The 14,485-nt window shown below is 35.8% G+C and overlaps 1 protein-coding gene across 1 annotated transcript in view; it reads left to right on the top strand.

Moving 5' to 3' along the window:
* The window catches only part of ZRANB3 (zinc finger RANBP2-type containing 3), a 268,716-nt gene that overhangs the window by 132,470 nt on the left and 121,761 nt on the right, over positions 1–14,485 (top strand). Inside the window, exon 4 of the mRNA XM_082840638.1 lies at positions 11,806–11,984. Within this exon, the coding sequence (XP_082696764.1) occupies positions 11,806–11,984 (179 nt within the window). The remainder of the gene's footprint in view (positions 1–11,805; positions 11,985–14,485) is intronic.

Genomic DNA, 14,485 nt, shown 5'->3' with positions numbered 1-14,485 from the left:
CAATTAATAAGAAGTTCAAGAATAAAATCCTGAAAACGTTAAGTTTGGTTTTTCTCTTTTTTTTCTCCTGGGGAGAAAATGGCAAAAAATTAGGCAAAAGCACTCTGAGATATTTTTCTCTAAGGTTTAATCTTTAGAGTAGTTATTCTCAAAATGCAGCCTGAGAGCCATCCCCATGAGAATTGCTTTAGGGGCCCTTATTTTAAAAGTCCAGTTCTTTCAAGTCAGGATTTGGGGATTTGGTGCCTTAGAGTCTGAATTTTTAACTAATATCCAAATGATTCATAAGTATAATAGATTTTAAGAACCTAGAACATTACCAAAAGATTGGATCATGTTTTCTTTTTTTCCTTTTTTCTTTCTTTTTTTTCCCCCTAAGCATCTATATTTGTGCTCTTTGTGTTGTTTTGCGCTCTCATTTTCAAGAAATTGCCAAGGCACTAATCCTATAATACATACGGAGAAAATGTAAAGAATCTTATTAGAGTTCACTTATGTGATTTTTTCTTTTTTCTTTTTTTTGCGGTACGCGGGCCTCTCACTGCTGTGGGCTCTCCCGTTGCGGAGCACAGGCTCCGGACGCGCAGGCTCAGCGGCCATGGCTCACGGGGCCCAGCCGCTCCGTGGCACGTGGGATCTTTCCGGAGCAGGGCACGAACCCATGTACCCTACATCGGCAGGCGGACTCTCAACCACTGCGCCACCAGGGAAGCCCTCTCATGTGATTTTAATATTACAAAACAGATTTTTTAAGATATGAAAAATAATGGAACATCTACTTCTGAACTATCGAGCATTATCAATCTGTATTATTCTATCATGAACTTTTTAAAAAAGTTAATTAATTTTTGGCTGCATTGGGTCTTTGTCACTGCGTGCAGGCTTTCTCTAGTTGAGGTGAGGGGGGCCTAGTCTTCGTTGTGGTGTGCGGGCTTCTCATTGCAGTGGCTTCTCTTGTTGTGGAGCATGGCCTCTAGGTGCGTGGGTTTCAACAGTTGTGGCACACGGGCACTAGAGCGCAGGCTCCATAGTTGTGACTCACGGGCTTAGTTGCTCCGTGGCATGTGGGATTCTCCCGGACCAGGCTTGAACCCATGTCCCCTGCATTGGCAGGCGGATTCTTAACCACTATGTCAACAGGAAAGCCCCATGATCTTTTATTAATTCAAATTGTACCTTAGGAGTAGTAATGGTTGAATGGTAATACATATACATCTGAACTTGTTACATCATAGTTACCTCATTTTTACTATCTTGTGACCATTTTAAGATTAAATATGAATGTAGAGGAGGAAAAATAATTTTTCCTCTACGCTTCTCAATTCTTGGTTGAGAATCCCTGTAATAAAATACAGATTAGCAAGAGAAAAACGAACAGGAGTTTATTAACATGTATACAGGGGAGATACCTAGGAAACATGAGTAAAATTCCTTAAATGGCCCAAGCCACCACCTTAAATACAATGTTCAGCTAAACACAAAGGAAATAAGGCAGGGGCCAGGGGTGGAGGAGGGGTTTTATAGGAAGTTTCCAGGAAAAGCATGGTTAACAAGTGTAAGATTTGTTGTGTGGATTTGTCAGTGCCTTCTTCATTGGTAAGAGTTTCTTGTAATTTAAGAGTCATCCCTCTATTCCAGGTATGGAGAGGGAGATGCCCTTAAAATAGAGTTTTCTTTTATAAATTTTCCTTTCAAAAGGGTAACTTCTACTTCATCTCCATAGCTTTTCCTGTGTGTGCTATTTCTCAAAAATATAGCACAGAGTAATCCTTATGCCAAAGAGGCATATTTTGGGGTGGCATATTCTGCTACCCTTCAATGAACATCACAGAAGATTTTGACAGATTGCTGCCCGCATTACACGTATAACTCAAAATTCTTCTAAAATATTATAGTCTGTGTTCATTGTTTTCCTTTCTGTGTTCTGTAGTTCAAAACATTGCGATTGTTCTTTCTTTTATTGAGTGAAATTATTTTTCCCCAGGAAACATAAATTATTCCTTATACATTTTCCCACTTATTCCCTTGAAATGAGTAATATAATACATAGCCTCCACACTGTTACAGATTGAAAATCCAAACATATTAGGAAAAGTGACTTACTCTGAGTCTCGACCTTATCATCAGCAGAAATAGGATGAGACATGCAACCCTAGGCTTCTACATTTTTTGCTTCTTCATTTTTCCTTACGTGTGAGTTTTACCATTATTTCTTTTGGAAGAGTTCTTTCATTCTGCACTTAAATATGTGTGTTTAATTCATGTTGCTCCCTCTCCTTATTCCTCTCCCTCCTCCACCACCCCCCACCCCACCTAAATGTCAGAGTACTTTAATAGACTGACTTTGTTATAAGGTCACAGTTGATGACCAGATTTTGGCATAAACACTTAAGTGGTTTTTTTTGGCGGTATGCGGGCCTCTCACTGTTGTGGCCTCTCCCGTTGCGGAGCACAGGCTCCGGACGCGCAGGCTCAGTGGCTATGGCTCACGGGCCTAGCCACTCCGCGGCATGTGGGATCTTCCCTGACCGGGGCACGAACCCGTGTCCCCTGCATCGGCAGGCGGACTCTCAACCACTGCACCACCAGGGAAGCCCAACACTTAAATTTAATACTCAGAAATTTGCTACTTCTCGAATAGCCTCTTGCATATTTTTAAAAGAACTTTTCTCTCTGTCTTTTACCATCCCCCTCCAAGTAATATTTTTTCAGACGGGATATGTACACTGCATGGAAGACTTAATACGAGCTCAAAGTCAGCATTTTCCTTCCGGTCCTACCCCTGCAGGCCCTCCCTCCAGTGGTAACACTATCAGTAGTTCCTTCCATCCTCCCTCCTTCCCTTCTTCCCTTTCTTCCTGCCCCCCCTTCTCTCTTTCTTTCTCCCCTCTTCCCTTCTCTCTCTCAATACTAACTGGATCATATTTACCATACTATTTTTCTTTTCCATATACTATTTTGCAGCCTATGACTTACCAGCCTTTCCATATCAGCATATAGATCTATTTCATTTTTTTAAATGATTAGATAATATCTCATTGTATGGAGGTACCATAATTTCTCTAACTGGTCTCTTCTTTAATGATTCAGCATACTATGCAAGTATATCCCTGAATAAAGTCAAAGTATTGGACTTGCTGGATAGTCAAATCACTATTTATATCTACAATAGTGTACAAGTGTAAATTTCTCCAAACTTGCTCCAACACTGTTATCAAATCTTTAGTTTTTATTCATCTTATTCTGTAGGTGAAAAAATGGGTTCTCAAAGTTTTGATTTCTTCATCCCTAAGTATGAGTGACCTTGGGCATCTTTTGATGGTTGTTGAACGTACTTTACATATGTGAGTGGGTTGTTCAGTTCTTTTCTCCATTTTTCTATTGGATTGTTTGTCCTTTTGGTTTTTTTTTCCTTTCTGGTAGAAACTTTTCATAAATTGAGGAACTTGGCCTTTTGTCATTTGTATTACAATTCTGGGTTTTTTTTGGTTTCCACGTAGTTCTTTTTGTATTTTCCTTTATGCTTTTTGGATTTGATATAATGAATTTAAATGTCTACTCTGTTTTTATTTTTATTTCTACACATCTTTTTTCTATCACTTTTATATGTGTTACTTCTTAGTGTGTATATATATTTTTTTTGGTGGGGGGAGGGTGGGGCATGCCATGCGGCATGTGGGATCCTAGTTCCTCGACCAGGCATCAAACCCACGCTCCCTGCATTGGAAGGATATAGTCTTAACCACTGGACCACCAGGGAAGTCCCAGTATATATATATTTGATCTTTCTGGAAATTGACTTCTAGTGAGGGGTGAGGCAAAGACCTACTTGTATTATTTTTCCAAGTGGTTAGTGTAGAGGAGTAAAAAGTTTTCCTTGACCCTCTTAGGGTCCCTGGCTGGCTGTGAAAAGTAAACTGACAAAGACGGATAAACAGGAGTAAAGCATACAAATTATATTGAATTTTTTCATATACATGAGAGCCATCACAAGAGAATGAAGACTCAAAGAAGTGACCAGAGCAGGAAGTTTTTATACCTTTCAGACAATCAGACAATAAATTTGTGAAGAATTGACCAGGCAAAGGAGTTTGGGCTAGGAGTAGTAAATGGTGAAAATGTAACTAGGAAGATAAGGGTTAGTTTAACTAAGTTTGTTTGTAGATTCCTCTGGTGCCTTCCTGGACTGATAAGAGTCTGTCTCCAGGAAAAGGAAAATTTATTTCCTGCCTTTAGGTGGGAAGGAGGGAGTTTTTTCTGCATTTAGTACTTCTTAATTGCCTTCAGCTCAAAATAATTTTTATGTCAGAGAGGCATATTTTGGGGCAACATATTCTGGTTTCCTTTATTAATTAATTTTCCTAACATCATTAGTTGAATAAACCATTTTTCCCCCAAAATGCCACCTTTATCACATGCTCAATTCCCATGTATGTCTTGCTTCTACATTCTCCTCTGTGTCATTGCTCTGTTTTGAATATTCCTTCGAAGGACCAGACTTTTTTCATAATAATTTGGAAGTAGCCACTTAGCAAAATTCTTTAGGTGATACTTAGGTATTACTACCAATAGTAGTAATCATTCTTCTATTAATTCTTTTGGTTTCTATGTACGTGGTCACATTATTTGCAACTAATACACTTTTTGCCCATCTGTTCTAATGTTTATATTTGTCATTTCTTTCTCCTGTTTCTGATATTGGTGGGAACGTTTTTTCTCCATTAAACATGGTACAGCCTTTTTGGTTGAGATACGTACTTTTTTCTAATGTGAAGAGATTTTCCTTTTAGTAATAGTTAATAATAAAGAGTTTTATCAAAAATTAAAGTCAAATTTTTTAGTTGCCTTTTCAGCATCTAAGGATTATCATATGACATTTTCCCTTTGATTTATTAACGTTGTGAAATATAGTAACAGACTTTCTTACACTGAAAAGTTTTTTTATTCCTGTACTTGAACTCCTCTTGGTCATGTTATTTATTCTATTAAAGGTCTACTGAATTCTATATTCTTAATCTCCTTAAAGTGTTTTCTCAATAATCACATGTGAAATTGATCTTTGATTATCTTTTGTGCTGCCTTTCATGTTTTAGTACCCATGTTTTGCTGACTTTTTAAAATAATTTAAAGAGAATTTAGAAGTTTTTCTCCTTTTAGTACTGTCTGGAATAGTCTAGAAGCATTTCTTCTTGGCCACTCCTTTTAAAATATAGGACAGCCCTCTTGTCCTTCCTCTCAGCACAACCGACAATAGGTCATAGAGCAGTAACTTTTTTTTTCCAGTTTTTTATTTGAAAGTTACTTCGTCTTTACAGAAGAGTTGCGGGAATATGAATAGTACAAAGAACATCCCTATACTCTTTACTCAGATTTGTCTGTTGATAATACTTTACCCCATTTGTAAAGCTGTGACTTTTAATAAAATTTCCTAGAGACTTGGTTAGAATAAAACTACAACACTAAGGGTGTAGCAGTTAACTGCTAATACTAGAAATAGTATTCTTCAAGCACATTTGCTCAGATCCAGCCTCTCTGTCCATTGCAGAGGCTTCTCACTGCTTCACTTTTTGCTATCCCTCTCATGGGCATCATGAACCGTGCTTTGGAGTACAGGCCTACTCGAGTTCACTCAAGTGCTTCAGCCTCAACTCAGTGTCTTTGTCTTTAGAGAGAGAAGATTTCTGCCCTGTCCTGCTGCCCTCTAAGGCCTACTTCCTTTCCAGCCTCACATGATCCTAGTGTATTTCCTTCACGGGAAAGCTTGCTTCAATCCATGAGGAAGAGCCAGACCATCAGGGAAATGTGACAGCACATTTCCCAAAGCGTAGCCTATTCATTCTTGAGTAAAGAGAAGATCAGGCCTGTATGTCCATATTCCTGTGGTCTGTTTCCTGCTCCTAGTCCCGTGTGAGACAAGAGCACATGAATGAACACACACACACACACACACACACACACACACACACACACACACACACTCTCCCTCTCTCTCTTTCTCTCTTTCCCCTTTAAGAATAAACAATAATTTTCAGATATACCATCTAAACCTCTATATAGGAAAGAAAATTAAGAACATTTAAATACTTCTGCTAAAACATACACTTCCTTAACAATGATAAATAATAGAACATAGGATTTCAGTCTAACATTTTTCTATGTGGGTTTCTTTACTTAATTTAGTTCCTCATTAAGATTTAAAATCTACATACCTTAAAAGTCCTCCAAAGGGGTATCTTCTAGAACAAATAGGCCACCTATTCTAAAGACAATCCACAAGCTGCTTATAACTGTAAAATTGGCAAAATTTCTAGTTTCAAAAAATTTTCAATCAGCAGGCATCTTTTGTATACAATTGCTGTATAAAAGCCATCACAATACAAAAAATTGAAACTGAAATTCAATGTGTCAGTTAGGATCATTGTTATTTAGTTGCTCTTAATTTTATGGAAAGACATTTAGAAAACCTAAAATTGTTCTCCTCAGTATAATAGTGATTCATTATTTTGAAAATATTGAAAAAATGTTCTCTTGAAGTTAATGTATTCTTTTTAATTCTTCCTATGTAGTTAACCTAAACAGTTGTATTATTACTGAGTCAAGGCTTTTGTTCCAAATAGGTGATTTAGGCTTAATCATTATGAAACACTGGACGATTCCACTTTAACAGATTCTGTGGTAGTTAGAGCTCAGAGCTTTGAACCACCTATACGTACATAATTAAAAAGTTTATTTCTAGGGGAAAAGTAGTTTCAGCCAATTATTTTCCTATTGATAAATTTTATCTAGAACTCAGCTATTCTATGCTATGTATAATTTCTTTCCTTAATGGGAACATGAAATTACACTAATATACTTTTATTTTTTAATTTGGAATCATGTTTTGTTAGAGTTTGTCCTATCAAACTTTATCTTCTACTGATGGTGCCCAAAAAAGGAACAATCAACAGCAAATATTTAAAAAATAAATACCTAAGAACATTAGCAACTGATTATCTTTCTAATTTGTAGAAATCACCATTAGTCATTTAACTACATGATCTTTTAACAAAGAGATGATGAATAGAAGATTTGGGGTTGTTACCATGAAAAATAACTAGATAAAAACTAATGGGAATTTCATTTTTTAGGTGAATTCTCCAACCAGGATAGGGTATTATCTTCAGATAAATCAGATATCTGAATCAGGTATGCAGATTCAGAAATTCGTTCTTTTCAGTGATTCCAAGTTAATCAGATTCTGAGATTTTTCATTCAAGCTAACGAAACTCAAGGAAAACTTTTCATTTAGCTCACAATGCCTGCTTATTGATGTATATTGAGGAATGGCTTTCCTTGACTGTTGTCACCCTAAAGAGGCAGAATGGACTCTTTCACCCAAAATTTGGTTCAGATGTCCAGAATGATGATGCCGCACAGATGTCAATAGGATGTGAAAAAGTTTATTTACTCACATACTGCTTTCCAGGGAGAGCAGGGTAGGCTCCTAAGCAGGTATGAAAATGGCTGGAGAAAACAAGGAAAGGAGACTGGCTTGGTTTTTTTTACTGGGTTTAGTGCTGCTACGAACATCGCGGTGCATGTATATTTTTGAATTAGAGTTTTCTCCAGTTACATGCTGTGGAGTAAGATTGCTGGGTCACATGGTAACTCTATTTTTAGTTTTTAAAGGAACCTCCATACTGTTTTCCATAGTGGCTGCACTAATTTATATTCCCACCAGCAGTGTAGGAGGGTTCCTTTTTCTCCACACCCTCTCCAGCATTTACTATTTGTAGACTTTTTGATGATGGCCTTTCTGACTAGTGTGAGGTGATACCTCATTGTAATTTTGATGTGCATTTTTCCAATAATTAGTGATGTTGAGCATCTTTTCATGTGTCTGTTGGCCATCTGTTTGTCTTCTTTGGAGAAATGTCTAATTAGATCTTCCACCCATTTTTTGCTTTGGTTGTTTGTTTTTTTGATATTGAGCTGTATGAGCTGTTTGTATATTTTGGAAATTAATCCCTTGTCGGTCACATCATTTGCAAATATTTTCTCCCATTCTGTGGGTTGTCTTTTCATTTCTTTTATGGTTTCCTTTGCTGTGCAAAAACTTTTAAGTTTAATCAGGTCACATTTATTTATTTTTGCTTTTGTTTCCATTACTCTAGGAGACAGATCCAAAAAAATACTGCTGCAGTTTATGTCAAAGAGTGTCCTGCCTGTGTTTTCCTCTGATAAGAGTTTTATAGTATCTGGAAAGACCTACATCCTTGATCTCAGTAGCAGACAATATTAGGAAATTTTGGAAACTAGTTTATCAGTGGGTGCCTGGCAGGCCAACACAGAACACTGTTAGCCACACTAAGTGAAGAGCACCAAAGTCCAGGTAGGCAGGTGATTGGCACTAAGTAAATTTAGCAACAAGCAGAAGGTAAGGACCTGGTGATAGAATCTGAGTCCCAGAGAAAGAATCCTATTTCCCAGGATATCAGGGAAGCAAAACAGACCCCTATTTCTAGAGAAATTGAAATTAAGAAAATGAGTGATGAAATCATGGAAGGAAGCAAAACCAGGGACTCATAACTAGGGCATAGGTTCGTGGTATGGTCTACACACACAAAATAAGGCCATGGCTCAGTTCCTGGAACTGTGCTCATGGTCAGAGTTGTTGCAGGAAAGAAGCAACACTAATGATCTCAAGCCAGGTGATGATCTATAATTCTTAAATTTCTACTGCCTTGGAACTAACTTGGTCCCAGAATTTTGTTTAAGTGGTTTCAGCTCTGAGGATTGGCAGGTTTTGAGGACAAGGAAACATATCAGTCATTATACTCTATATTGGTGCATAATAACTCTTTGGTTCGGATTTACAAAACTAAGTTATGTGAAAGCTTGTTCTTTTCTCTTAGGGCTAAGATTTACCACTAGGTGAATCTTAAATTTGACTCTGCAGGCCTAAAGGTTGGGTTGTGTGCTACTTCTTGGAAAGAGATATAGAATATTAAGGTGTTAAATTATTTAATTTTATAATAAAATATGTAGGGTGCTTTGTGTATGTGTGTGTGCATGTGTGTGTCAGTTCCTAATTTACCTTAACCTGTTAACAAGCCCTGCCGAACTTATCCTCAATTTTACTCTTAAAATACTAGGTAGAAAAAATGTTTTATCTTCACCTGCATCTTGTTTCAACACTGAAAGCTTTTAGACTTTGTTTTGACTCTGTACTTGAATGTTATGCCTCAAAACTTTGAAATGGTAACTAAAAATATAATTGCTCTTGGAGTAAATACTTTTCAGTTACCTTCCTCCCTTTTGTTAAAAATCGTAAACACCTTTCCTGTGCCTTGGTCTTGCCTGTCCCAGAGAATTTAAAGTCCTTGATTTTTATTTAGTCATCCATTCACTCATACCTTCAAATAATGTCTGAGCACTTACTATATGCCAGGTCAGAAACAAAATCACTTCCTGCATTCCATTTACCATGTTTCCAAAATGGAAGCTTGCTAAAAGTCCCCAACTTTATTTTTCTCTTTTTTCTTTCATTTCACTCAGCATTTAAAATTTATTTTAAATTGTTTTATGTTTCTGTCTTTTTTTCTCCTTGAAGAGTCTTGTAAGCAGAGTCTATGTCTTTTAGTCTTTCTCATGGTTCATAATAGTAACTACTTTTTTGCAAAGACAGGATTATTGAGGTATAATTCACCCTTTTAGGTAAATTCACTTTTTTTTTTAATTGAAGTATAGTTGACTTAGAATGTTGTGTTAGTTTCATGCACACAGCAAAGTGATTCAGTTGTACTTATACATATGTATATGTATATATCCATTCTTTTTTAGATTCTTTTCCATTATAGGTTATTATAAGATATTGAATATAGTTCCCTGTGCTATACAATAGGTCCTTGTTGTTTATCTGTTTTATATATAGTAGTGTGTATCTGCTAATCCCAAACTCCTAATTTATCCCTCCCTCCTAAATTCACCTTTCTTAGTGTACAGTTCCATGAGTTCTGCCCAATGCAGGCATGTAACTGCCACCACAAGATACAGAACAGTTCAGTCAGTCCCCAGATCTTCTCACATGCTGCTGTCCTCCTCCCACCCCACAGCCCCTGGTGTGCTTTCTGTACCTGTTGTTTCGTCTTTTCCAGAATGACCTAAAAATGGAATCATGTAGTACCTAGTTTTGGGGTCTCACTACTTTCACTTAGCAAAATGCATTTGAGATTTTTTTTTATTAGAGTATAGTTGCTTTACAATATTGTGTTAGTTTATACTGTACAGCCAAGTGAATCAGCTATACGTATACATATATCCCCTCTTTTTTGGATTTCCTTCTCATTTAGGTCACCACAGAGCACTGAGTAGAGTTCCCTGTGTTATACAGTAGGTTCTCATTAGTTATCTATTGTATTTTATTTTTTTAAAGGAACAAACACTATTTATTTATTTAATAAATTTATTTTATTTAATTTATTTTTGGCTTTGTTGGGTCTTCATTGCTGCACGCAGGCTTTCTCTAGTTGCAGCAAGTGGGGGTTACTCTTTGTTGTGGTGCGTGGGCTTCTCATTGCAGTGGCTTCTCTTTGTTGCAGAGCCCGGGTTCTAGGCGCGCTGGCTTCAGTAGTTGTGGCATGTGGGCTCAGTAATTGTGGCTCGCGAGCTCTAGAGCACAGGCTCAGTAGTTGTGGCACACGGGCTTAGTTGCTCTGTGGCATGTGGGATCTTTCCAGACCAAGGATCGAACCTATGTCCCCTGCATTGGCAGGCAGATTCTTAGCCACTGTGCCATCAGGGAAGTTCTCTATTTTATACATAGTATCAGTAGTGCATATATGTCAATCCCAATCTCCCAATTCATCCCACCCACCTCCCTTCCCCCTTGGTATCCATACGTTTGTTCTCTACGTCTGTGTCTGTTTCTGCTTTGTAAATAAGATTGTCTATACCAGTTTTGTTCCTTTTTTATTGCTAGATGGTATTGCATTGTATAGATTTACCACAGTTTTTATTCATGCACCAGTTGAAGCACATCTGGGTTGTCTCCAGTTTCTGGCTATTATGAACAAAACCACTATAGACATTCATTTAGTAACCAGTTTTTAAATGGGAACAGCTTAGAGATCGGGCAGTGTGATATAACTGTGAAAACAATCGAGACAGCAGTGATGTGGGCTTTCATACTACTTTTTCATCCAGTTAACTGTGAACTTCAACAAATAGTTTAACCTCTCTGTACTTACTTCTATTGTAAAATGTGCATTATTTAGGACTTATTCTAGCTTTAAAATTACATGATATTGTACTGTATAGGTATTTACTCTTGTGTTCTCCAAGAGGAGAATTATACATGGTCACATACATCTTTGTAAAATTAATTTGTATGAAATCAGTATAACTAATTTTTTTGATATTTGAAATTGAAGTATAGTTGACTTACAGTGTTGTGTTAATTTCTGCTGTATAGCAAAGTGATTCAGTTACATATATACATATTCTTTTTATATTTTCTTCCATTACAGTTTATCATAGGATATTGAATATAGTTCCCTGTGCTATACAGTAGAACCTTGTTTGAAACCAGTGTAACTACTATTTTAAATTAGTGGTCCTTTTGTCTCTAAGTTCAATCACAAATGACTTGAAAATAATATAATTTTCTTAATAAATTTTAAATGTCATGATAATCTTGAGCTCTTTATTAACTGTGTAATCCAGATGATTTTACATTGGAAAATTATTTTGATAATACTTTTAAATAAAATATTTGATAAACATTTTCTTTCAAAATATTTTAGCATTTATTTATTTTTAATTTAGATGGGTCTAGGAAAGACAATTCAGGCAATTGGCATCGCTTACTTCTATAAGGAGGAATGGCCACTTTTAATCGTGGTCCCTTCATCTCTGAGGTACCCTTGGACAGAAGAAATAGAGAAATGGATCCCAGAGCTGGGTCCAGAAGAAATCAATGTTATCCAGAATAAAACTGATGTTGGGTAAGAACAACTTTTTAATCTTTAAGAAAAGAAAAGCCCTCCTGTGTGTATTCAGCATATAGCCATGTTTAGAATGAGATTATCACAGAATTTGGAATGAAGAGAGTAATATGGCGAATTTTATTTTACACTTTAAAATATGAATTATTTATCTAAAACCCAACTGTGTATTTGATGTCATAAGCTCCTTTATGGTATATTTTTAAAGTAAATGTAAAGTATACATGCTTTAAAAATATATGAATATACCTATGCTGTATATACCTTAAATTTACTTTAAGCAGACTATTTTAGGGTTGAAAAACAAATTTTACAACTTTTCAAGGATTAACTTGAAGATTTTGAGCTTTTATTATCAGCAACTATGGCTGGTTTTGCTTTCTAAGTTGTTAGTATGCAAGTTTTATGTATAACTGAAAATTAATGTTAGGCAATTTTACTTTTTTATTTTAATTTATAATTTTAATATTTTCTATATTGAAAATATTTATTTTGTGGTTATTTGAAGTCCTTACTCTAAAAATCAGTCATAGTATAGCTACTGTATTTTTCTCCTTTTGTTTTCTAGCCATTGGAAAAAACCAATCAATTTGAATAAACCAATCAATTTGAATATTAATAATTTATTACACTGAGTTTCTGGGTGAATCATGCAAATTATCATGTTCTCAGAAGTTGAAAATTACCAATTTCTCATCCACAAATAAAAAGCGATGTACCTACTAGAAATAAATGTTAATACTTAGATTTTTTTGTGCGTGTGTGGTAGTATTCTACTATATTGTATTCTCTAAGGTTGTAAACATAAAGAGTGTTTGTAGAAATAAAGGTGGCCTTTGTGAATGTGGAAGGAGGACCCAGATAAAATAGATGGCAGCCTTTTTCTCTTTCAACCTTGGAACTCTAATTCAATGAAATATGTCTTCCTGGGCCGAAGAAAATTTAGACACTATTTGCATGGTCAAAATAAAATGTATGCAATAATTATAAATTTTCTCTCTTACAATAAAACTGCATAAAATTTAAGACAAGAATTTAGAGAATGTAGAATTTATTAAGGCCTTTATAGTCATTTTCTGTAGGCTATACCTTATTTAAAAGTTAAATTTAAGTATTTTTAAAATATTTTTCCTCTATCATTTTTAATAGCATTTAGGTCTTCTAATTTTTATTGTTATTTTGGAAATATATTGCGATTAAATAGTGGCTAGTATTTTTATTTAAATAATAGTTGGGATATGTTTGATAGTACTACAACCCTACAGTGTAACTTTTCTGCAGGACGTTAGCTAAGGGCAGAAAAACTTACCCAATGTCTTCCAGGTACTTAAAGAAAACAGCTTTAGGTATATAGCAACATGTGGCAACATGTATTTACTGCAAATACATATACCTCCTTTTGTCATGCCAGTTATTCCTGGACTGTCCACTAGTCAAGATGTGGCAGGATAGCAGCTACAGTGACCTTTGAAGCCCTTGTCTTCTGTATATTGCTCTTAGTATATCTAAGTGATATTAACCCTAAAATTTTCTTCTGCAGCTTTTTCTGGTATTTGAGTACAGTAGGAAATTCTTAAGACTCTATATTAAGTAGATTTATCCAGGAATTAAATGTAGTTGTCCTTAAGAAAAAAAAAATTCATGTTAGTACTGGCTCTTTAGGAGATCTGACTTTTCTGTTAGAGAGTAGAGAACTGCAGAAGACTGACACTGTCATGTGTTTTTCACTGGTGATATAGAAAACACAAGAGTGATATGTTTTATTGTTAATGCTTTATTTGTATAATTATTTCATTCTACAAACTCATTGGGAGCGTAGCATTGTACATACAAAGCTGAAGAAGACACATTTCCTGTCCTCAGCCCATCTTATGATATAATAAGGGAAATAAATATATAAATGAATAATTTCATTACAGTTTGATAAAGAATATTATAGATACGTGAATTATAGAGATAGTCCAAAAGATCAGAGATAACTTTAGCCCAATGTGTCTCTGTGTGAGGTGGTACCCTCCTCCTCTTTTCCCCACACTCTGTCACCCCAGGGCCAGGACCTCACTTGTTGTCAAAGTGACAAGGACTCCATTGGCCTTTAATGGGAGGGTTCAAGAATGTGAAATGCCCTGAAATGTCTGGACAGACCTGTAATACTAAGTATCATCTTGCTCGATATCACAACAGCACCTCAGCTGAAAAACACTGCTATCCTGTTTGTGGGAAGGCTTCATTGAATAGTTAACTAATCTTTGAGTATCTACTTTTTTTATGCATGATTCTAGGTGCATGGAAGCAAATATTCTCAGAAAGTAATGTACTTATCCTAGTAAAATGTGGCTACCTGGATGTCAAAATATTCCAAAGACCATTTAACCAAAAATTTGGTTTTGTTAACCAAATTTAAAATTTGGATTCTGATTTGTCATATAGATGGTAAAATCTTAAGAGATACTGGGTTTCAGCGGTAGTACCATCTCTTCTTATTTTTCCTCTTCTTTCTC

Source organism: Leucopleurus acutus (assembly GCF_964270905.1).
Source record: "Leucopleurus acutus genome assembly, chromosome: 6".
NCBI classification, from domain to species: domain Eukaryota; kingdom Metazoa; phylum Chordata; class Mammalia; order Artiodactyla; family Delphinidae; genus Leucopleurus; species Leucopleurus acutus.
Note: the sequence above shows the minus strand (reverse complement) of the source record. Positions and strands in the feature narration are given on the sequence as shown.